The sequence below is a fragment of the Lepeophtheirus salmonis genome, chromosome 7 (genome assembly GCF_016086655.4).
Source record: "Lepeophtheirus salmonis chromosome 7, UVic_Lsal_1.4, whole genome shotgun sequence".
NCBI classification, from domain to species: Eukaryota; Metazoa; Arthropoda; class Copepoda; order Siphonostomatoida; family Caligidae; genus Lepeophtheirus; species Lepeophtheirus salmonis.
Genome location: NC_052137.2, coordinates 27,660,026 through 27,683,070, shown reverse-complemented (window position 1 = coordinate 27,683,070; position 23,045 = coordinate 27,660,026). Strand labels below are relative to the sequence as shown.

The following is a 23,045-nucleotide window of genomic DNA, read 5'->3' as shown; positions in this document are numbered from 1 at the left end:
TCTTAGTTAAGAGTATCATTCCTTAATAAATTAAAACCCCAAAAAATACCAGGAAAACAAGATTCCGGGAGAGGAACATTCATCTTCATGTTACTATTATTATACCCTAGAGCCTAATTATAGTTTAATTCAATTTCTAGAGCCTTAATTTTGTCTTTCCCCCTCATATCATCCTACATCCTTTGATAATTAATGAGGAAATTAAAATTGATATATGCCAAAAAAATTAATAAATATATTTTTATATAATTGAACCTTTGTTCATTAAAAAACACATATTTTTTTTAAATTAGGTATTTCATACTTAACTAGTAACAGAGGCGTCACTTGCCCCCTTATGTGCTACAAAATTTGTATCGTGTATATAATAGATGTAGTGAAAAGAGATTACTTTTCCAATTGGTTACTTTAGTAATGTGTATCTTGCATGTATAAGTGAGATCGACGTTAGAATAATAAGATTTCGTACGAAAAAAACATGTAAAAACATTTTTTGATTGTTTGACTTAGTATTGCTTTTGTGTAGACGTCAAAAAGGACACCAACAAAGAGAAAAATCACCATATTTCATATTTTTTCTTCGAACAAGGCGAAAACGCAAGAGAGGCAGCTGAAAATATAAAAATTGATCGTAGTATTGATATTGTAACAGCCAATCACTCGCAATTTTTGTTTCGTGGAATCCCTTCCGGTTTTTATGCTCTGGAATAACAATCCTGAAAAATGTGTATAAAATCATGGAAAGCGTCGAGTCGAACCGTCATTTAAGCACTGTTTTGATAGGCAAGGATAAAAAAATTAATTGAAAAAAAAGTTTAAAAAATCATTCATAAAAAATAATCAATTTGTTTTTATCACACCTTATACATGTATAATAAACCAATTTATAAAATTAATACTATTATGGTGCTCATAATTTTTGGGGCTAACCCCAAATCATGAAAGCTAGTAACACTCTTATTTAGTTTCCAAATAAATTTTAACTCTTTAATTAAATTGAAATTAGTGGAAGTATCTCAATCTAAAACATTCTTCCCCTTTTGAAGCACATAAATTATGTCAATCCACTTAAAATAAAATCCACGGGTGCACTTTTAACGATGGCTTTTATCAACTATATTTGTGTTTGGTTTGTGTGTGTTCTAATGTACAAATTTTTAATGAAACATGATTGTCAATATAGATATAACTGACAATGTTTGGCTATGGGGCCTTCATGTTATAGGTTACCTATTAAGTGTTTACAAATTTCTTCTTAATATTTCAAATTATAAATAGGTAACTCTTTAATGCACATGTTTTAAAAGCTTATAGTTTAACGATATATAGGGCCAGTCTATTGTTTTATTTTTTTTTACTATTTACTGTTCTAATATATGTATTAAAAACAAATTTTGAAGACTCATCATTAGGAAATATAAAATATTTTTCTATGATTGTCTTGAATGCAAGGATAATGGTTCCTTAAGAAGAAATATAAAATATATATGACCTTTTGTTCAGCTTTAGTATTAGTATTGATGAAGACTTATTATGAAACATTAAGACAGCTTTTTATTTATCTATTTGCCTTTCTTTTGGAACTGTTTTGAGTGTGTTATCATGATAAAAGCGTGTGCAAAGGATTGTCAGCAGGAAAATTGCACCCAAGTTTACTACATTATATTTATAGTTATTCATTTACCGTACAGTCCTATGGAAAGATCGGTTAATTTTTCCCCATCTGCAGATAGATGGCAAGAAAATAGCACACTTAACTTCCCAAGTTGCACCCAAGGGCCTCAGTATTTGTATGAGGTAATCCTGGGCCAGAGAGACAGGGTTAGAACCACCATTGTTACTTCAAAGATCCACCATATACCATCATATCAACACTAATTAATTCAGACTGTTGTTTTCAGATAACATTATCATTCTGGATGTCGGTCATCTTAGGGAGTTATCAATTAATAAATTTTGGAAGACAGAAAACCCTTTTTCCTGTGTAACTTTTTTTAATGAAAAAAAGTTATATTCATTTTTTTATTGTCCATTTAGTTGTTTAACAACTATGTCAAAAACTTTGCCTCCATTATGACATTGCTAAAAGTTTACTATGCAATTTGTGACCTCTCTCTAATTTTATATTTGTTTATACTGAAACATAATTCTCTTTACGTTTTATTTTAAATACAAGAACCATCAGATCAGATAAGCCAGGAATGTTCTCGATGAAATAAAAAAGGTTGACAAAGGATCAACCATAATCTATTCTTTTTGGATGTTATTAAAAATATATATATAAGACTATATAAAACCATTGACTGATAAAAAACTTTATCTTGGGTCATAAAATTTTTTTGAATAAAATATATTGATATAAAATCAGAAATTATTATCCAAACGAAGTTGTTTAAGGATGGGTCAAATCGAGTTTACTCAAGATTTGGTCAAAATAAGAAACGGTACTTTTGAAGAATAAATATCTCCTTTTTAGGTAATTTAGTAGGGGTGAATAGGTAGGGCATAATCTGGTTTTTTAGATTAGGAAATGGAGTAAGAGTTTAGGACAGAGAGGGCCATCAATTCAAGGATGGGGTCAACTCATTTGAACGGACTTATGTCAAGTGTAAGTACTTAATTAAAATTTATACCTGAAATGTATTCAAGTACAAGTGCATCAAATAATAAATAATATATTTACTTATTGTCTTGTCTCAATCGCTTTTCATAACTTAATTTTTTCATCTTAAGTTGATAATTTTATCTTATTAATTTGTTAAATTCAAGCCACTTTTCATCTTTCAACAAATCAATAGCAATGGTAGATTGCTTAACCCACGCAACTGGATTATACATTCAGAGTCGTAGACTCACTATTTCTAGTTTTATGTCATTCCTTATTTATTTGCTATAGTACAGTCTTAGGACCGGTACTTAAGACTGTCGTCCTTCCGACTGTCAGTACTAAAACTGATTAAAATAAGAAAAAAAATTAAGTTGAGTGACGTCATCAAGGACCAAAATTTATAAGTTTTAGAAGTGACACGCAGGACTTAACTGCACCAAACCGAGAGTGATCTTGACAGAACTGCCTTTCTCAGTTCTAAACAAGGACTGTAATAACATTTTTGCCTCAAATAGAAAGCTTCAGTCCTAAAGCTTATAAAGATTCGTCCTTGATGTCGTTACTCAACTCTATTTCTTCTTATTATAATCAGTTCTAGTACTGACAGTCTGAAGGACTGATGGTCTAAAGGATCAGCCCCAAGGTGTAATAGTACCTTTTCTAAGAATATAATTATTTGCCTGCAAATTGTTACACCATTAGCTAGTTTTGAATCGATCAGTGCTTTGGCACTTCACAGAGCAAAATGTAGTACTCAACTTTCATGTGATTATTTTCTCGAAAAAGCATCAAACAAATGGTTGCTTTAATTTCCCTATTGTTTTACTCTTTTATAGTCATGCTCAATAACATGAACTCTTACCACACAAAAAGGCAGTCAACGAATGAATGTTAGTTATTATTAAAGCACTTTCTTGCAGTCTCCTCCAGTTCAGTCCTACAATTTATAAAGTTCGGCCCTTCACTGGACTTTATTTCTTATTTTTTATTCAGTTTTATTAATGACAGCCCGAAGAAATGTTATGTTCTTAAGAAACGGTCCCAAGTCCTGATTTGACATTTCCTAAGAATGGAATTAACTGGACTGTATAAATAAGGACTTACACAACATTATATATAGCAATGGATGAAAACATTTTATATTGTTGTATATTTATAAACGAAAAAAGTGACATCTTGTTAATAATTTTAATTTAATTTTTGATTCATAATGAATTATAAGTACTCAATTATATTACTTATGTACATATAGAAACGTACTTGCATCCATACCCACATAGAGTCAACTCAGGAAAGATTTGTAATTTGTAATTATAATTAGCAGAACGGAAATTACACATTAAAACCTAAATAATGTACACTACCGTATATATACCTATATATATATGTTTGTAGAAACATCCGAGTTCTTTATGATAGGAAGTATGTATAATCCTTGTCCAAAAAGCAAGAATAAATAAATTCAATACACATTATTAGTTTTGATTATGGATAGGAAATTATAATGATTAGGTACATATTAGGACCTTCTTAAAAGTTATTCCAATATAAGGTGTGTGTGTTCATGCTTCCTTTTCCTAAAATGATAATTAAAATCCTTGGAACATCCTCAAGGAGATGTTGCGTTTTGTATCTTTTCATACTATGGATACACAATTATTTTTTGCACTCATATCTATCTAAGTATTACTAATTAGGGAAATTTGATTAATATTACAAATAATTAAATATATTGAATGGAATTTTGATTTGTTTATTTTATAGTACTCATGAAAGAGGTGATTATCAGTTTAATTTTTTTTTATAAAAATTATGATTCTCATCACATAGTGACATTGTAAAAAAATATGTATAAATATTTTCTTGGATTGACTAGATGTTGTTATGGCTCAGGCGTTTATTTGCTCTCAGGGATTCTTCCAAATTCAACGGCACCGTAGAGAGAAGGAGCTTCATTGCAGGGGAAAGCATCTTCGGGGTAGTTGCAGGTCAAAGTCTAAGGGATAAAATAGATTGAAGTTATGCATATGTAAGTAATGATGGTAACTTACTTGTTGATCAAACATGGTAGTGTTTCCACAGACGAAGGAGTATTGAGCAGTCTCAATGATTTGTCCTGCATCATCCTCAATGGGCAAGCAAATGTGGAAGATCTGTAATAATAAAATTATGTAAGAAGTTACAAGATTGTAATGGTTGATGTGAGTGGATTTACTTGGCAATTGTTGTCAACATCAGCGTAGTACCCGTAAGATTGTCCGTCACAAGAGAAAGAGGTAGATACTGGGCTATTCAAAATTAATTCAGCATCAGCAGGGAGCTGATAAGCTGAGGGAGATTGAGAAGAGACTTGAGTGGCAACGAAGAGAGCAGCAAAAGCAAGGGTAGAAACGACGGCCTTAAACATTTTGGATAGCAGTTGGTTTTGTTTGATGAACTGAAAACTCACAAATCAAATGATGAACTGATGGTTCTAAGACTTTGCATGAATCTTTTTATACTGCTTATTTTATTTATTTTTTTGTTTTTAAAGAAGAAGAAGAGAGTAAGGAAAACGTTGCTTTGAACGGCAGACAACAAACAGCTTGCTCGTTTGACCCGTTCTTCCATATGGTTTTTTCCTTTTCCTTCTGTTCTTCTTTAAAAATATGTATATAAATATATAAATTGTAACGCGTAACCATTCATAGAGCGTTATGAATTATTTTACCTTCAGATTCTTGATGTATTTTGCTTTATAACTTTTTATTTATTGCATGTAAGCTTTTAAAAAATACCATGGAAGTTGATCATTATTCATTTAATTTTTCGTCAATTATTTCAACTCAAAAATCTTGAATGAAAGATTTAATTCTGATGAGCAAATAAAACTTTTAGGCATTCTAAAGATATCACCAACAAATACGATCTACATAAGAAAGTAACGTAGGATGTTAAATACTCGATAAATTCATAATCTTCCATTAAATCTTCTCACTTATTAAATGTTGCAACCTTGAAATTCTGCATTAAATATTGTATTTTGATCTTACAGTATATTTTAAAAAAAAGTAGCCTGTCTCTGACTGAAATATTGAAAAGGGATGTCAAGGATCAATATCTTTTTTGAATGATAATATTGCATTCTTCCTTCCTTTAAGACACAAAGGACTTTGTAGAATCTTAATTTATGATTAAAAGTAGACTTTAATTTATTATATAGTTTTTTTAACTTTTGCTTTAATTTCTCAACTTCTGTAGGTACATAAGTTTCTTTCTATGAATCCTGCTTTCATGGTATTTAAAAGATTTTTTTATAGTGTTGATACATGTACCCATTAAAATATACAAAATTAGGTAATGCAGGAAGAATTGCGGTACTGCAATCATAAACTAACAATAAAGTTTAAATTAGATCACCTTAACAGGATCTAAAAGCAACAAAAATAATTAACTAATTAAAATACAACAAATAAATAATGTAAAACTGGTGAAAAACTCTGCAATTTATGAGTTTTATCTCGTATAAAAATACAAATTTCCTATTGTCAGGCAACCTAATATTTTTTATTGCCTATTGCAAATAATAGAGTTCAAAGTCGATCCAATCCTCAAAAACTCGAGCTTGTCTAAATATGTATTTTTAATTTTTATCTTTTATGTACAATAGTAATACCTTGAAATATGAGTTGACTTCCTTCCTGGACGTAGCATTTAAGTCGAAGCAATTTATCACATAATAAATAAATTTTAACAATCGTGTTTTAAGCAGCTCTCGCGTACCATCGCTATCCCTCCACCAACTCATATTTAAAAATACCCCAACTCGTATGTCAATGTTAATTTTTGTTCATAATGCAGTTCGATTCTCAAAGTGTTTTTGTCTTAAAAAAGTACGTTTAGAGAATAACATCGAAATCCGTGGATATGAATTAATCTATTTTAATTAGCATGAAATGGTCATTTTTTCAAGTTTATTTAAGAAACTAAAAATGAGTAGCAGATATAATCATTGTGTACATATAAGTTAATGTAACCTCTGTCGACCTCAATAACAGCCTCTTTTCTGGTTCTGAACTGTGCAAAGCCCTTGAAACTATAGTCCGATCTAAATTCTTGCATTCTATGACAATAGAGTTGATCTCTTGGTGGTGTGATGACCTCTGTTCATCTTTAACTCACGGTAGCTCCAAACAAAATAATCCAACATATTCAGGTCTTAGGAGCTAGGAGGACAAATATCCTTGGACACCCAGTCGTAGCACTGTTCTTGAAACCAATCTTAAGTTGCATTAAAGATGTAGCAGGGGGCAGAAAGTACTTCGTCTGTGATACCTCAGACTTTGCTAATATCCAGTTCGTTCTTTACTAAAATTATCCCAACTGTGCACCTGCATTCTGTTTCTGAAAATGTAATAAACTTGAATTATTTTGTTTTTCAACCCAGGGCGCTGTTTTGTCTACTAAGTGAAACGTTTATATGTATATTGTTATAGTTGTGAATCATTAGTTTATCAGGTAATTATTGGAAACTTAGTAAAGGTCTAAAAAAATGTTGATTATTGCAAAATAAATCTGGTTTTTATTAGCCGATTTAAACAAAGCATCCTTATCCGTGAATTTATTGGCGTTCAAAGAATTTTTCAATTAGGAAAATGAATTGATGGAATTTTTTTTGTATATGATAAATTATTCGACACAAGTAAAGTATATAGGACTAATGGTTTATACTTAATTTAATTATCCCTTTTTCTAGGGAAAAATTGCATGATACAATGAATATGTACTAAAAACTATACTATTACGTAGTTATAGATCTGCATTGTATCTCTTGACATTAGCTTCAAAAAGAAAAATAAATAATTATTACTTTTCTGCAATTCCCCGTTATTAGTTAATTTATAAAACGTGAATTTGATCTTATTAATTATAGAAAAATGCTATAGTTGAGATTATGGTGTATTTACACCAAACCAAGTATTTAATATTGTTGATTTGATTTTAATATTTTCATATCAATATGTTAGTTAAACTCAAAATAAGAGAGCTATTGTTTTGATTGCTTGTAAATGCTCTTTCATGGCTGTAATTGTCTGGGAAAGTTATTCTTATGAATCTATTAATATATTTGGTGTATCGACATTTAAACAATCTTGAAAGCAAATTAAGAATAGAAGAAAATCCAATTCCTATTTTTGCTTCAAATATACATCAGCCCAATATTTCAAAGACATGTTTGAGGCAATTATGGGTAATGTATCTTTTCATAATATCGACAAACCCTTTTTTTTGCACTCATATCTATGTAAGTAATTGTAATAATTCGAATTGGATGAATATAAGAATCTATTAATAATAATTAAATGTAGCTTTTGATTAATTTATTTCATAGTTCTCATAAAAGAAGTGATTATCAATTTAATTTTCTTCCATAAAAACCATGATTCTCATCACATAGTGACTCTGTTACAAAAATATGTAAATATTTTCTTAAATTATCTTGAACTGACTAGATGTTGTAATAGCTCATGTGTTTATTCTCTCTCAGGGATCCTTCCAAATTCAACGGCACCGTAAAGAGAAGGAGCTTCATTGCATGGGAAAGCATCTTCGGGGTAGTTGCAGGTCAAAGTCTAGGGAGGAAAAGATAAAATTAATTGAAATATATATCATGTGTAGGTATCTATTGATTTTGCATACTTGTTGATCGAAGATGGTTGTATTTCCACAGACAAAGGAGTATTGAGTAGTTTGAATGATTTGTCCAGCATCATCCTCAATGGGCAAGCAAATGTGGAAGATCTGTAATGATAAATTCATGGAATTTATGTTATAAGAGGTCACAACTTTGTTATAGGGGATGTGTGTGTATTTACTTGGCAATTGTTGTCAACATCCGCATAGTATCCGTAAGCTTGTCCGTCACAGGAGAAGGAGGTGGATACTGGGCTATCCAAAGTAAATTCAGCATCAGCTGGGAGCTGATAAGCTGAGGGAGATTGAGAAGAGACTTGAGTGGCAACGAATAGAGCAGCAAAAGCAAGGGTAGAAGCGACGGCCTTAAACATTTTGGATATTGATGGTTTTGTTGGATGAACTGAAAACTCACAAATCAAATGATGAACTGATGGTTCTAAGACTCTGTATAAATCATTTTATACTGCTTATTTTCTTATAAAAGAAGAAGAGAATAAGAAATACGATGCTAGGAACGGCGAACAACAAACAGTTTGCTCGTTTGACCCGCTCTTTCATATGGGGTTTCCTTTTCTTTCTTGTCTTGTTCTTTTAAATAAAAGTATAAATCGTAACGCGTAACTATTTGCTGCATAACCTTTTATGTATCACATGGAAACTATTAAAAAAAATATCATGGAATTTTATTAATATATATCTCACAAACATTGAATCAAAGATATAATTGTTATTAAATGATGAATATGTAAGGCTCTTACACTTTTTTTAAAATATGACCAATAAAAAAGATCTAGATATGTAAAATACTCATTCAACTCAGTATCTTCCATTGAATATTTTCATATATTAAATATTGTGACCTTTAAATTTTGCATTGGAGATTGTAATATAATCTAAACTAGCTTTTTTTAGACAAAAAAAGTTGACTGTCTGTTGCTGCAATATTGAAATGGGTTGTCAAGAGTATATTTTTCGAATGCTATTATTACACCTATTTGCCCTTCCTATACATCCAAAAGGAGCTTTTAGTCTATTCCTTTTTAATGAAAATGAAATTTTAAACTATTACATGGATATTTTACTTTAATTTAGTCTTTTAACTTTGGTAGTACAAGGGGTTGTCTCTATGCATACCGTGTTTGAATATTTTTTGTGTTTTAGTCCTACAAAAATGAAGAATTTAATTGTTTAATAATACAAGGTACAAAAGGCAATAAAACAAGTTTTATAAATCAGCAAAGTTACATTTTTTATGTGATACACTTCTAAAGTTTTGTTTTTCAGAGTATGACAAGTCATATTTAATAATTCTCGTTCTTCATTATCCATAGACTCAATAGTCCGTTTCTCTTTCAATGACATCTTATTTAGAGGTTTTATAGAAATATATATTTTATACAAATGCTGTACAATCAAATAAATAATTTTGCAAAGGTCTTAAAAATGTTAGGTTTCGTCTCAGATCAATCCCCTTTTAATTACCCGTTTTAAACAAAGCATCATGATCCGTAGGGTTACTCACGTCAAATAATTTTGCAAATTTCAAAATATGAAAATGAATTGAAAAAAATATTTTGGTTTGATTGATTTTAAAATTTAATAATATCTTGTCAAAATATTAAAAAATACTTAAATTTCATCGTAATTATTATTTATTGATGGGATTTATACATTTTCCAGTTTCCCGCTCAAAGACAATATCCCAGGAAATGAGAAATCATCATAATTTTATCCAAGTACTAGGAAGAGTAAACATCTATTTTTGGTCAGCTGTTTATATTTATTGTAATATTTCTTACGCTTGGGACTTTTGAGACTAATAAGTTTGTTGAATATTGTGCTTGTAAACTTAAGTATAGACTTTTTAAAATTTAGAAATATATATATTTTTTTAAAATGAGATTTTGTTTAAGGATAATGCAGTACAGGGGTAGAGTTTAAAATTAATTATACAAGAAGGAATCAAGAGTTTGAAATTTTTACTACTCCATCTAAGCATGGCTCGGTCCTAAATCTTAAGGAAGTATCCCAAATGTATAGAAACACTCTCTCTTAAAATAGGCATTGGGGCAGAACAACTTCATCATATGTATACTCCAGTAACGTCATTATCACTAAAATTAATGGCAAACTATTCTCGTTGACGAAAGATAGTTTTACAAAACTAATTGCATTGTAAAACTTGAATACTTTATCATAATATTAGTGAAAATGATGTCTTGCAGGGAATTCTTTAAGTTTCACATTGAGGAAAGATACAACTTTGATGTAAATTTGGATTGAATAACACTGTAAGTGTACCGAGATAACATATTAAATACTTGATAATAGCTTGTACGTATTTGGTCAACTAATTTAGTTCAATTTATCATATTTCTTTTTTAGGTAAAGGTTGGGTGATAAAATGAATATTTACTAAGTAATAATTGTTATTTTTTAAATATTGATATTCAATTTATCTTTCAACCTTAGCATCAAAAATAAAAGTAAACCAGCTATTGATTTTTCTACATTTCCCTCCTTATAGTTGATTTATTAGATTAGAATTTAATCTAAATCAGAAAAAATGCAAAGTTGAGAGAATGATGTGTTTGGCCAATAACCATTTATTTTCGGGATTTTTCCTTTCTATTTATAGTGGAATAATTGTAAAAATACATTTTAGATCACATCATCAGAAATAGTTAATAGTTAACCTTTATTTTAAAAATAAAGATTTTTGCTAAACAATATTCCTAGGGCCTACAAGATAAACTAAAGCTACAAAAATTTCATTAATATATATTTTATATTTAAAAAAATATCATTATGTATGAAAATATTGCAAATGTAATTTTATTTTAATTATGAATACTAAAAGAAGCCTAATGTCAAACTCAATATTTAATGCTCCTGAATTGATTTTTATATTTTCATGTACAAAATTTGACGACAAATATTTTTTTGCCTAATATACAACTGTAAATGTTTTTTTATGACAGGAGGCTTCTTGAATAAGTTTTTTGGGTATCTATGAATACATTTGGTCTGTCAACATAAAAACAAACTTAAAGAAAAACTAAGAAAAGGAGAAAATTAGAACACATTTTTTATCTTCATTTATATATTTAGATTCATACAATTCAATAATTCAAAGAAATATTTGACACAATTATAGGTTTTGTATCTTTCCATACTATAAATAAACCTTTTCTATACTATTATATATGTAAGCATTAGAAATAATAGAAATTTGATAAATTTCTCTAATCAAATAATAATGATTAAACGTAGTTTTTGATTCATTCATTTTATTTGTACTTCATAAAAGAAGTGATTATCAATTTAATTTTCTTCAATAAAAACCATGATTCTCATCACATAGTGACTCTGTTACAAAAATATGTAAATATTTTCTTAAATTATCTTGAACTGACTAGATGTTGTAATAGCTCATGCGTTTATTCTCTCTCAGGGATCCTTCCAAATTCAACGGCACCGTAAAGAGAAGGAGCTTCATTGCATGGGAAAGCATCTTCGGGGTAGTTGCAGGTCAAAGTCTAGGGAGGAAAAGATAAAATTAATTGAAATATATATCATGTGTAGGTATCTATTGATTTTGCATACTTGTTGATCGAAGATGGTTGTATTTCCACAGACAAAGGAGTATTGAGTAGTTTCAATGATTTGTCCAGCATCATCCTCAATGGGCAAGCAAATGTGGAAGATCTGTAATGATAAATTCATGGAATTTATGTTATAAGAGGTCACAACTTTGTTATAGGGGATGTGTGTGTATTTACTTGGCAATTGTTGTCAACATCCGCATAGTATCCGTAAGCTTGTCCGTCACAGGAGAAGGAGGTGGATACTGGGCTATCCAAAGTTAATTCAGCATCAGCTGGGAGCTGATAAGCTGAGGGAGATTGAGAAGAGACTTGAGTGGCAACGAATAGAGCAGCAAAAGCAAGGGTAGAAGCGACGGCCTTAAACATTTTGGATATTGATGGTTTTGTTGGATGAACTGAAAACTCACAAATCAAATGATGAACTGATGGTTGCAAGACTCTGCATGAATCTTTTTATACTGTTTATTTTTTTTTATAAAAGAAGAATAATGAAGAAGAGAGTAAGGAAAACGTTGCTTTGAACGCCGGACAACAAACAGTTTGCCCGTTTGACCCGTTCTTCTATATATTTGTCCTATTCATTCTCGTCTGCTTATTTAAAAAAAAGTATGAATTCTAGCGCGTAATTATTCATTGATCTTCCTGCATTAACATACTTGTGGATTCTTTATACTGCTTTAAAATCTTTTATTTATGCCGTGAAAACTTTTAAAATAAATATAAAGGAATTTGATTTGTATCGATCTAAATACTTGTCACTCCCTTGATATCAGTATTTTTGAATCTAAGACATAATTGTGATATAATGATGATCAAATTAGAATCTTGCACATTTTTGAAATATGACTAACAAATAAGATTCACATAAATATGTAAGTAAGATTTTCAAAAATCCTCATTCAACTTAGAATCTTCCATTCAATAATTTTTTTATAAAATGTTGTGACTATGAAATTTTGCATTGGAGATTGTAAAATAATCTAAACAATCTTTTCTTAGAGAAAAAATTAGACTGTCTGTCGCTCAAATATTAAAAATATGCTGAAAAGAGTATCCTTTTTTGAATAATAAGAGTCTTTAGGAGAAGAAACTTTAAATTACTACCTATATGGAAATTTTAACTTTCTTTAGTCTCTCAACTTTGGTAGGTACAAGGGACTATCATTATGGATACCGTTTACACGGTATTTTTTGTGTTTTACCCCTAAGGAAAATTAAGAATTTTATGTTTTAATAATTCAAGATGTTTCATCATGAATTCCTTTTTCCAAAAATCAATAAAGCAAGTTTTAAACAGCAGAAGAGTTGTATTTTTTTATTAGGTTTAGTACACTTTAAGAAATGGTGGATCAAAGGTGACGAATACTATGAGATAGGTGACGTCCTTCATTGTCTTTACACTAAATAGTCCGTTTCTCTATAAATAACTTCTAATTTATTGTTTAGAGCATTAATTATTTATATACAAAAGATGGACAAAACCATCGAATAGATTAAACGTCAAATAGATAAAACCTTGACCGACGTAACTTCGACCATGGAACATAAAATAAGGGGCTCTTGTAAATGGTGAAACATACCCCCACCACCTCTACTCCTATATAAACTACCAATAAGGGGCCCTCATAACCCCCTTATAAAACCCAAATATTCGGGCTGTTTTTGGGTACCGCCGTATCCAACAATGGGATGAACCCCACATCCAATATTTAAGCAACCAATAAGAGGCCCTCACAACCCCTATTTATCCCCAAAATGTTGGTCCTGTTTTGGGTACACCCTGGCCCCATAATGTGGTTAAACCCAATACCACTATTTAAGCAATCACTTAAAGCCCCTCACAACCCTCATTTACACACCCAATGTTGGGAGCTGTTTTGGGGTGCCGCCGGTCCCAAAAATGAAGTGAAACACACCGCCACTACTTACATTCACCCCCTGCCCCATTTACATCCAAAAGGGCTATCTAAAAGGTTCATCTAGTTTTTGGGAACTGGTGTTACGCAAAAGCACCCCTAACTTGTTAAATATAAGTTGAGATGTTGGGAGTGGCCTTTGAGGGTAATGCATCAAACACCTGAGAAAAGAATATCATAATATAAATGGAGCCATGCAAAAAGTATGGAAATGTTAATAAAAAAATATCAAATGTCAACAAATAAATATGAATATATGGACTTAATAAAATGTTTTGTAGGCTGTATTAGCGTTATAACTATTAATTTTCGTGGAATAAATTGGTTTCTTGAGAGGGGCCCTTAAAAGTAATTTAATTAACAGCGGTGGGTTAATCTCTTCTTTTAGCATGGCAGTATCCGAAATAGCCCCAATCTTTGACGTAAGGGCTTGTGAGGGTTCCTAATGTTAGTTTATCTAGGGGTGGTGGGGTAAATATCTCGGGTTGGAAATGTCTTGTTTGAAATGTCGTAGAAACTGTTCTTCGTATTTTTAAATATAATATTTCGTTTGGTACAGTCGACATTTTGTCCATGCAACATGTTGTCTTTTGACATTCACTTAACCGATGTTGTGTCAGTCAAAATTAAGACCTACTACCTTTAAAAAAAGCATCCGTGGGATTATTTGTGTCTAATAATTTTGCAAATTTCAAAATATAAAAGTTAATGTAAGAAATCTTATTTTGCTTAATAGAAATTGAAGTGATTAACTGATTTTAATATGTTACATCAATAAAAACTAAGTAGTTAAATTGCAATTGCTTTAATTTTATAAAATATAATATTACACCAAATTGGGCAATATTTATTTTCGACGTCAAACGTACTCACTACTCTAACATATGATAGCAATTGACTCCATTAAAAAAAAACAATTTAGAATCTTGGATTTAGAATGACACCACGCTCGCTTCACAACGGTTATCCCATTTTGAAATATTTACATTATCTACTCGTCGTGAATGGATCACTTTATTGTTTCGATCCTGGTATCTCATTCCCAAAGGAGGAATCCACTCTAATCCTTTAGGACTTGGGTAGTTTTTCTCTGATGAATTCTCCTCCCGTCTTCGCTCGTGGAATTTGGAATACAAACATCTCTTGATATGGATGATCATGTTAGAAGTATCTTTCGTCGATTGTCTTGATGTTCCTATACGGGGCATGACTTCATGACATCGACATTGAAATCGGAAAGAATAGGATGATGATCTTTACTATTTGCTAGTACACACCCCATAAAAATTGGGATCACTGAAATAATATAAATTTGAAGAACAATTTATTGAGTTGCATATTCTTTAAATATATCTTTTTTTAAATTATACATTGAATATTTTTTCTATCTTCTAGGATATTACTCAACATTATGTATTATGTATTAGTAATAAGGTTTTTTTTAATAAGGTGTTGAAGTTAATTGAAAAATTACTAAAAGAGTTGATTTTTTCATTATGTGAATAAACAATCAATAATAGAGGTTGAAAAACTAACATCAATCATAAATATGTAGATCATTATAGATTGTATTAAGAGTCAAATCAGACAGTTTTTGTAGTCCAAAATTATTATTTATTGGTAAAAAAGGTGTTTTATTTGGAATAAATGAACAATGAAAATATATTTAATAAAAAATATTATTAATTACGCATCAAAAAAACAAGATTTGAGTTGCAAAAATGAATAAAACATCTAAATAAATGTGCTTAATACGTGGTACAAAAAGATAATATATATTTAAATAAAGCATGTCTCGAATTAAAATATTCATATCATGAGGCAAGTTAGAGAAAAATTGTAAAAATATTGCAGAAAAATATATGTTTTATCGTTAATTTATAAGAAAAAACATCGAAATTTCATTTTTTTTTAAGATTTTCAAATCAAAACACGCTCTTGAAGCAATATATATATATATTCCTTTTTATGGTTATTTTCTTTTTTCAATGAAAAATAAAAAAATATCTGATGATAGCAAATTCCCAACAGTTATCATTTAGCTACTGTCTTTTATCTATCTAAGTATTAATAATAAGATAAATTTGAACAATATAATAATCAAATAATAATAATTAAATATAGTTTTTGATTCATTTATTTTATAGTACTTATAAAAGAAGTGATTATCAATTTAATTTTATTCAATAAAAACCATGATTCTCATCACATAGTGACTCTGTATAAAAAAATATGTAAATATTTTCTTAAAGGATCTTGAACTGACTAGATATATTGTAATAGCTCATGTGTTTATTCTCTCTCAGGGATCCTTCCAAATTCAACGGCACCGTAAAGAGAAGGAGCTTCATTGCAGGGGAAAGCATCTTCGGGGTAGTTGCAGGTCAAAGTCTAGGGAGGAAAAGATAAAATTAATTGAAATACATATCATGTGTAGGTATCTATTGATTTTGCATACTTGTTGATCGAAGATGGTTGTGTTTCCACAGACAAAGGAGTATTGAGTAGTTTCAATGATTTGTCCAGCGTCATCCTCAATGGGCAAGCAAATGTGGAAGATCTGTAATGATAAATTCATTAGAAGTCACATCTTTATGATAGTGGATGTGTGTATTTACTTGGCAATTGTTGTCAACATCAGCATAGTATCCGTAAGCTTGTCCGTCACAGGAGAAGGAGGTGGATACTGGGCTATCCAAAGTAAATTCAGCATCAGCTGGGAGCTGATAAGCTGAGGGAGATTGAGAAGAGACTTGAGTGGCAACGAATAGAGCAGCAAAAGCAAGGGTAGAAGCGACGGCCTTAAACATTTTGGATATTGATGGGTTTGTTGGATGAACTGAAAACTCACAAATCAAATGATGAACTGATGGTTACAAGACTCTGCATGAATCTTTTTATACTGTCTATTTTCTTACAAAAGAAGAAGAATGAAGAAGAGAGTAAGAAATACCTTGCTCTGAACGGCGGATAACAAACAGCTTGCCCGTTTGACCCGTTCTTCTATATGGTTTTTCCTTTTCTTCCTCGTCTTCTTATCTAAAAATGATATAAATTGTAATGCGTAACTATTCATAGAACTTCGTTAATTAACATACTTGCGTATATTCTATGTACTGTGATTTATAACCTTTAATTTATCGAATGTAAATTTTAAAAAAATATCATGGAATTTGATTAGTATCGATCTAAATATTGGTCATTTAGTTCATCTTACGAATCTGACATTAAAGATGTAATTTTAAATAAATTATGAGTAAATAAGACCCTCAGACATTTAAAACGTATGACCGACAAATATGTATGTATGTAAAGCAAGAAACTAAACTCATAATCTCCCATTGAATATTTTAATTTAATGAAAATGTTTCTCTAGATTTGAATGAATGCAATATTGAAAATGGGTTCTGAATGTTTTATTTTTTTAAATAATATTTTCCCTTCAAATATGTCCTTATATTTTTTTTTTAAAGTTAACTTGCAACAAAAAGGTGAATCTATTTTATGATATAATGTTTTTTAACTTATTTGTTAGTCTTTCATCTTATATAGGTACCAGGTTTATCTTTGAGAATCTTGTGTTCCCGATATTTCATGGGCATAAAACATGCTGGAAGTCAAGAAATTATTTATTTTATAATATAAGTTTCATTTTCTTATATACATCTAGTCTTTTGAACGGAGCTCAAAATTGATCGGCGTTCCATGGGACCTGCATGCAATGAACAGAACGGATTTTTTTTAAAACGCTGAACGCTAAAAATTAGATTTTAATGTTCCGTAGCGTTCTATAGAACCAAATCTTTCATATATATATTAAAATAAATTATAGTCTCTAAATTCCAATTTAATGGATAAGTTAAGATACCAAGTAATTTTAATTATAGTTTAGAGCCTTTGTTTGATCTAAGAGACTTTTATAGGCTTTGATATGGCCTGTTTAATCAAATATTTCAATTTTTATTGTAATTTAAACACTCCATTTAAACACTTTGAGTGCAATTTGTAGACCCTACAAAGGGTTGATAAGGATAATTTGTTGATAGAAGTGGACGATAATTTGTCGAAGATTATGATTGTAGTCCTAAGTCAATTTTAAAAAATTTATTCTTGTTTGCATTGGTGTTGACTGCCCACATATACCACAAGTGTATTTATTGTATACGTATTTATATTTTACCTATATATATATAACAACAAATAATAGACTTCGTCCATGGATAATTAACCTTGATCCCTATGATTAATATTATTTAAATTCATAAATCTAGATACAAGACATCCATTGTAATATTTGCAAATTATTTAACCAAAATGATTGTTATTCAGAAATACATAATACTTCCGATAGAAGAAGAACCTTTGTGCATATAAACCCATCTACCATTAATAAGATGATCGAACATTCTTGTGACAACCTAACAGACCTAAAATAAAATGAACCATAACATAATTTACAAAAAATGTTATTAAAAGACAAAAATTATTTAAGAGTTTGAAAAACTATCAATAAATTTTACAATCTTTTTAAGAATTTGTATGCTTGCTGGATTTTTTGATGAACCTAGCAATGGTTCACAAACTCTGATACGCAAAACTTCTTTTAGAAGTACGTGGAGGCATGAATAGGGAGAAGAATACATACCCTTGATTAAAATTTCGTTTTCCCAAATTTAGTAATAGTTTTTTTTTTAATTTGTCAAAATATCATAAAAATATTTTTTATAAAGAAAGGCAAAGTAAATTTATTTCTATTAATTTATAGTATATAACGATGGCACATGGCAAAGGTATGACTTGACATGAACTTGAGTTCATATTTGAAGACTTCCGGCGCAACACAGTCACACAATTAAAGACTTGACATGGACTTAGAAACTAAAGCTCACGAATCGGGTAGGCCTCGAAATTCATTCGAATTTGTTACTGGATTTATTATACTTCTTAAAGTAACTTTTATTTTCTGAAGACTTAAGTTGGACTCGATGAAAAACTTCAATGATTTGGTATTATGACGAAAACTTGAGACACGACCCGGACTTGCAGTGAAATGATTTTTATCACCTCTATTACATGGAAATCTGTATATTTTCTCTTGTAGTACACAATGTAAAAAGTTTGAGAAGACTGTCGTACAACAGTGTAAAATACACATAATAAAACTGGGATCTTGAACAGGGCTGCACCGATAACTTTGGTGGGGCAGGTGCTCTTGTTAGAAAAAGTACATATTTCATTTTTATTTATTTATTAACCGAAATAAGCCAAAAACCATATGGACATAATGAAGTGCTTCGTTTTTTTGATAAATTTCGAAGTTGTAAGTTGTCCTCCGGGCCTGAATTTGATCAAATTATTTTTATTTTAGAAAATAAATCCTTTCAAAATTTATTTTAATCTATTTCCTGATTAAATATTTTTTTTTACATGGTGATAGTTTTTCTTGGATCAAGAAAAAAATTTCTCGATTAAGGGGGAGGGGCTATATTTTTATATGCTTCCGGTATTTAAATATAAGATAAAATGAAACTTAACGTTGTAATAAGTTTGACACATTAACAAAAAAATGTATTTTTTCAATGTAATTCCTTTCGTTTATATTTACATAAATGAATTATCTGACTGGCAAGGTTGAAGATTGCATCAACTAAATTCTTTATTATTACATTTAGAATTTCATATGAAATTTCTTACCTCTATGAGACTATTTAATTTTTGTCGTGTATTGATTAGATTAAGAAGCTATGAAAATACTTCTGAGATTAAGTACATTTAATTATGTTAATTAAACGTTAAAAGAGTTCAACATGATCATAAAACAGACAAATCTCATGAAATAGTTAATTGAGATATTATATATGTCACCCGTCAACACTAAAGCAAGCTAGAATATTTTTATTTTTTAATTTCGGTCCAGGCTTCATTTGTACTCTTTGACAAATTATTATCCACTTTTATCGACAAATTATTCTTAATAACCCAATGAGTTACCTCAAATTGCACTTAAAGTAGCCAAAACGGATCGTTCCAATTAAAGAATAAAATTTGGTGGATTTTATTTAAAAGGCCCATATCTGGGCCAAAAAATTAATTTTTAATTATTTAATGATGTAATATTAGGTCAAGCTAGACGTCTTTAGTGAGCTATATCTCACAATTAATTAATAGATTGGATAAAAAAGAAGTCTAAAGTACGCTTAAAGGTTAAGGGTACACTTTTAAAAAACAAGTTACAATTTAGTGTTTGGTGAAGCTAGTTGTGTGTTATAGCGTTCCAAAATGGAAGTTAAGAAGATAAAGTTTGATACATTCTTCATTATCACTACAACCAAGGTGAAAAAGCTGTCAGGTAGCCAAAAAAAAGTGTTGTTTATGGAACCATTGCAGTATTGAATGTTTCCAACGATTCTGTTTTGGTCAAATGGACGTCGAAGATAAGGCACCATCTGGTTGGCAAAAATGTTTATAGAATAATGAAATCATCGAGTTGGACATTCATATTAATTTTATTATTTATTGTCAAAATAAAGCGAAAAACGCTTAGAACTTCTTACTTTACCTATTATAATTAAACAAGTTGGCAAATTGGTTCTATACATGAATATATCGACATTTCTATTGTCGGATGTAGATAGTTATTCAGTAGCAATATGTAAAGATCTTATTGTACAATGCTAGTGAAGAATTTTAAATTCTTAGAAGATGTTCTTAAGTATCTTTGCAAATGGCTCCTAGAAACTTTACATTAAAAACAAAAAGAATTATAACGTATGTATTAATAGGTTGATAAAACTAATTTATTATTATGAGAATTATATTAAGAACTTCTTTCTTAATCTCATTCCACAAATTTAAATACAAATGCTATAATTAACTCAAATACCTATGTCTATGAAATATTGGGATGTGTTAACTGTACCGAAATGACAAAAGTTGGAAATTTGGTATGCCCTCATATTTTTTATTTTGCATTTTTTCTAAACAAGAAAGTTAAACATCAACGTCCGCAAAAATGGTCATTAAAAATATTTTTTTAATATTCCTTTAAGAGAGTATTAGTGAACATTATAGAATTGAAATTAATCAAATTAATCTAGAAATCTTGTGGGAAGTCCATATACATAAAGTATATTTCTTTCTCTAGAGATCACCTGGGTGCAAATCTACGCACAATGATCTTAAGAGATTAATCTCTCCCGAGAGCGTTGTCTATAAGCTACGGCGATAACAGCATAAATTTTGATTTTCTCCTACTCTTGATTCTAGTTCAAAATTGTTTTCATATTGACACACCATGTACTAGATATATATTGTGTACCAAAAAGTACGAATATCGTCCCCATCATCACTAATTTTTACAATCCTCATATACTACATATATTTAAGAAGTTAGGTGGGGCCTTCTCTAAGTCTACGTTTCAATCAATTATTGAATGTTAATTCAATTTGAAATCACATGTTTACATATGCAGATATCAATTTACAGATTAGGTTATGAGTACCTATAAAGTATAATGTACTCCCATACATGGCTGCGGATAATCGATACATCTCTAGTACTTATAGGTTCAATTTAAAACATTTTACAAAATACACGGAGCAGGGATCAGATTGTCGCCTAATTTAAACCTTGATAACTTGAAAACGACATTATCAAATAAGAAACCGGTTACCAAATAGGAAAGCTATTGTCGTCAGCTGACGATACGTTGTTCAGTTAGTATCATGCCGTCATCATATGAGGAGATAAAGAGCTATAAGTGGAACGAGGAGCTTTCGAGGTCCGCCGTAGTCATGGCATTGGTTAATAATGGAGGTGAAATCTCCAATACAACGATTGCTTCAACCTTAGGAGTGAATTTACGGACTGTTCAGCGTATCTGTAAGAAGCTAGAGGATACCTGGGATGTTGATGCCACCATAAAGAGGGCCCCAAGGAGGAGGGAACCGACAGGAAGGTCAGGGACACCGACTTTGTCGACAAGGTGAAGAAGATGGTTGAGGATGACTCTACCAGGTCCATGAAGGCCATGGCGAGGAATCTGGGCCGGAGACAGGCCCTGGGGGTGGCAACAGGACTCAGCACCCTGCCATGTGTCCAAAATCTCCATGCAGTGGTTAACCGAGAACTGTTATGACGTCGTAGCCAAGGATTTGTGGCCTCCTAACTCTCCCAACCTTAATCTTTTGGACTATTTTGTCTGGGGCTATGTCGAGAGACATACCAACAGACATCCCCATAGCACCAAGGGCAGCCCGATGGACTCCATCAAGGAGGTATTCGGCAATATGGACAATGATATGGTCAGAAGAGCCTCCGGCCGGTTCCGAGGCCGTATTGAGACCGTTATTGATGCCAATGGTGATTATATCAAATGAATAGCTACCCTATACCTATATGCTCGTCATAGTTTTGATTTTTAATAAAAAAAGTTAAAAAATGTATATTTTGTGTTGTTTTTTGTAGAAAAATATTTTGGCGACAATTTGATCCCCGCTCCCTGTAAGTACATTTGCCATGAAAACTCAATGTCTTTTTAATAAATTTTTTTCTCTTTACTGTAATTAAATCTTTTCATTCACTGCATTATAAATAGAGATTATTACATTTGTGGAAGTGCGAGAAGAAGGTGGTAGCGAAACTTTTGTAATAACTGAATTAAGACTCTTATTATTATGAGATGCCTATTATGTGACTATAGGGGTAGAAAATGAATTACTCTTATTAAAAGGAACACCTTCTACATTTAAACTAGCATTAGTACATGGAAAATATTAAAATTATATTCAAATTAATATATTTTTATTTTATTATGTAGTTTTAAATCAATTTAGACCAAGATAGGTGATAATTCTTCTTTTAGAGAGAGGTATAAAGACCCGCATGACTGATTAAATAATGAGAAGAAAAGGATGAAGCATCAGCCGTTTTTCCTGTTCTAATCTCTATAGTATTTTTTTTTCTTTACACAGACCACAAAGATAACAAATGATCGTTCATAACTCACTACATAAACTACACCGATATAGGATATGAAATGACAATGGTTAAATTACAATTAAAAACAAGTGTTAAAGTATTTGACACTTTTGTATGTAGTTAAAAATATTTAATTGTTTTAAATATGATTTCATTACCTATGTATAATATCTTGATAGACTGTTTCATCAATAAAATAAAGAAATATTCCTCAATATCTTTATATGATCTTTTAGTACCCTTTTAAATTATTTCGA

At 30.4% G+C, this 23,045-nt stretch overlaps 4 protein-coding genes across 4 annotated transcripts; all 4 read right to left on the bottom strand.

Moving 5' to 3' along the window:
• Window positions 1-4,345: 4,345 nt before the first annotated feature.
• LOC121121317 (uncharacterized) lies at window positions 4,346-7,441 on the bottom strand. The gene is made up of 3 exons (XM_040716205.2): window positions 4,824-7,441; window positions 4,660-4,761; window positions 4,346-4,604 (listed from the first exon to the last, which is right to left on the bottom strand). The coding sequence occupies exons 1-3, from the start codon at window positions 5,013-5,015 to the stop codon at window positions 4,506-4,508; spliced, it is 393 nt and encodes a 130-aa protein (XP_040572139.1). The 5' UTR covers window positions 5,016-7,441; the 3' UTR covers window positions 4,346-4,505.
• Window positions 7,442-7,953: 512 nt separating this feature from the next.
• LOC121121318 (uncharacterized) lies at window positions 7,954-8,730 on the bottom strand. The gene is made up of 3 exons (XM_040716206.2): window positions 8,464-8,730; window positions 8,288-8,389; window positions 7,954-8,220 (listed from the first exon to the last, which is right to left on the bottom strand). The coding sequence occupies exons 1-3, from the start codon at window positions 8,653-8,655 to the stop codon at window positions 8,122-8,124; spliced, it is 393 nt and encodes a 130-aa protein (XP_040572140.1). The 5' UTR covers window positions 8,656-8,730; the 3' UTR covers window positions 7,954-8,121.
• A 2,827-nt stretch (window positions 8,731-11,557) lies between these two features.
• LOC121121319 (uncharacterized) lies at window positions 11,558-12,339 on the bottom strand. Its single transcript, XM_040716207.2, has 3 exons — window positions 12,067-12,339; window positions 11,891-11,992; window positions 11,558-11,823 (listed from the first exon to the last, which is right to left on the bottom strand). The coding sequence occupies exons 1-3, from the start codon at window positions 12,256-12,258 to the stop codon at window positions 11,725-11,727; spliced, it is 393 nt and encodes a 130-aa protein (XP_040572141.1). The 5' UTR covers window positions 12,259-12,339; the 3' UTR covers window positions 11,558-11,724.
• A 3,563-nt stretch (window positions 12,340-15,902) lies between these two features.
• On the bottom strand, window positions 15,903-16,676 carry LOC121121316 (uncharacterized). The gene is made up of 3 exons (XM_040716204.2): window positions 16,427-16,676; window positions 16,267-16,368; window positions 15,903-16,199 (listed from the first exon to the last, which is right to left on the bottom strand). The coding sequence occupies exons 1-3, from the start codon at window positions 16,616-16,618 to the stop codon at window positions 16,101-16,103; spliced, it is 393 nt and encodes a 130-aa protein (XP_040572138.1). The 5' UTR covers window positions 16,619-16,676; the 3' UTR covers window positions 15,903-16,100.
• Window positions 16,677-23,045: the final 6,369 nt, after the last annotated feature.

Bases quoted from the DNA above. Each gene is read 5' to 3' on its own strand.
- LOC121121319 (XM_040716207.2), bottom strand. From the start codon at position 12,258: ATGTTTAAGGCCGTCGCTTCTACCCTTGCTTTTGCTGCTCTATTCGTT. The intron at 11,993-12,066 runs GTAAATACACAC...TTATCATTACAG, and splicing joins ATGTTGACAACAATTGCCAA to ATCTTCCACATTTGCTTGCC. The intron at 11,824-11,890 runs GTATGCAAAATC...TTTCCTCCCTAG, and splicing joins CAACCATCTTCGATCAACAA to ACTTTGACCTGCAACTACCC.
- LOC121121316 (XM_040716204.2), bottom strand. From the start codon at position 16,618: ATGTTTAAGGCCGTCGCTTCTACCCTTGCTTTTGCTGCTCTATTCGTT. The intron at 16,369-16,426 runs GTAAATACACAC...TTATCATTACAG, and splicing joins ATGTTGACAACAATTGCCAA to ATCTTCCACATTTGCTTGCC. The intron at 16,200-16,266 runs GTATGCAAAATC...TTTCCTCCCTAG, and splicing joins CAACCATCTTCGATCAACAA to ACTTTGACCTGCAACTACCC.
- LOC121121318 (XM_040716206.2), bottom strand. From the start codon at position 8,655: ATGTTTAAGGCCGTCGCTTCTACCCTTGCTTTTGCTGCTCTATTCGTT. The intron at 8,390-8,463 runs GTAAATACACAC...TTATCATTACAG, and splicing joins ATGTTGACAACAATTGCCAA to ATCTTCCACATTTGCTTGCC. The intron at 8,221-8,287 runs GTATGCAAAATC...TTTCCTCCCTAG, and splicing joins CAACCATCTTCGATCAACAA to ACTTTGACCTGCAACTACCC.
- LOC121121317 (XM_040716205.2), bottom strand. From the start codon at position 5,015: ATGTTTAAGGCCGTCGTTTCTACCCTTGCTTTTGCTGCTCTCTTCGTT. The intron at 4,762-4,823 runs GTAAATCCACTC...TTATTATTACAG, and splicing joins ATGTTGACAACAATTGCCAA to ATCTTCCACATTTGCTTGCC. The intron at 4,605-4,659 runs GTAAGTTACCAT...TTTATCCCTTAG, and splicing joins CTACCATGTTTGATCAACAA to ACTTTGACCTGCAACTACCC.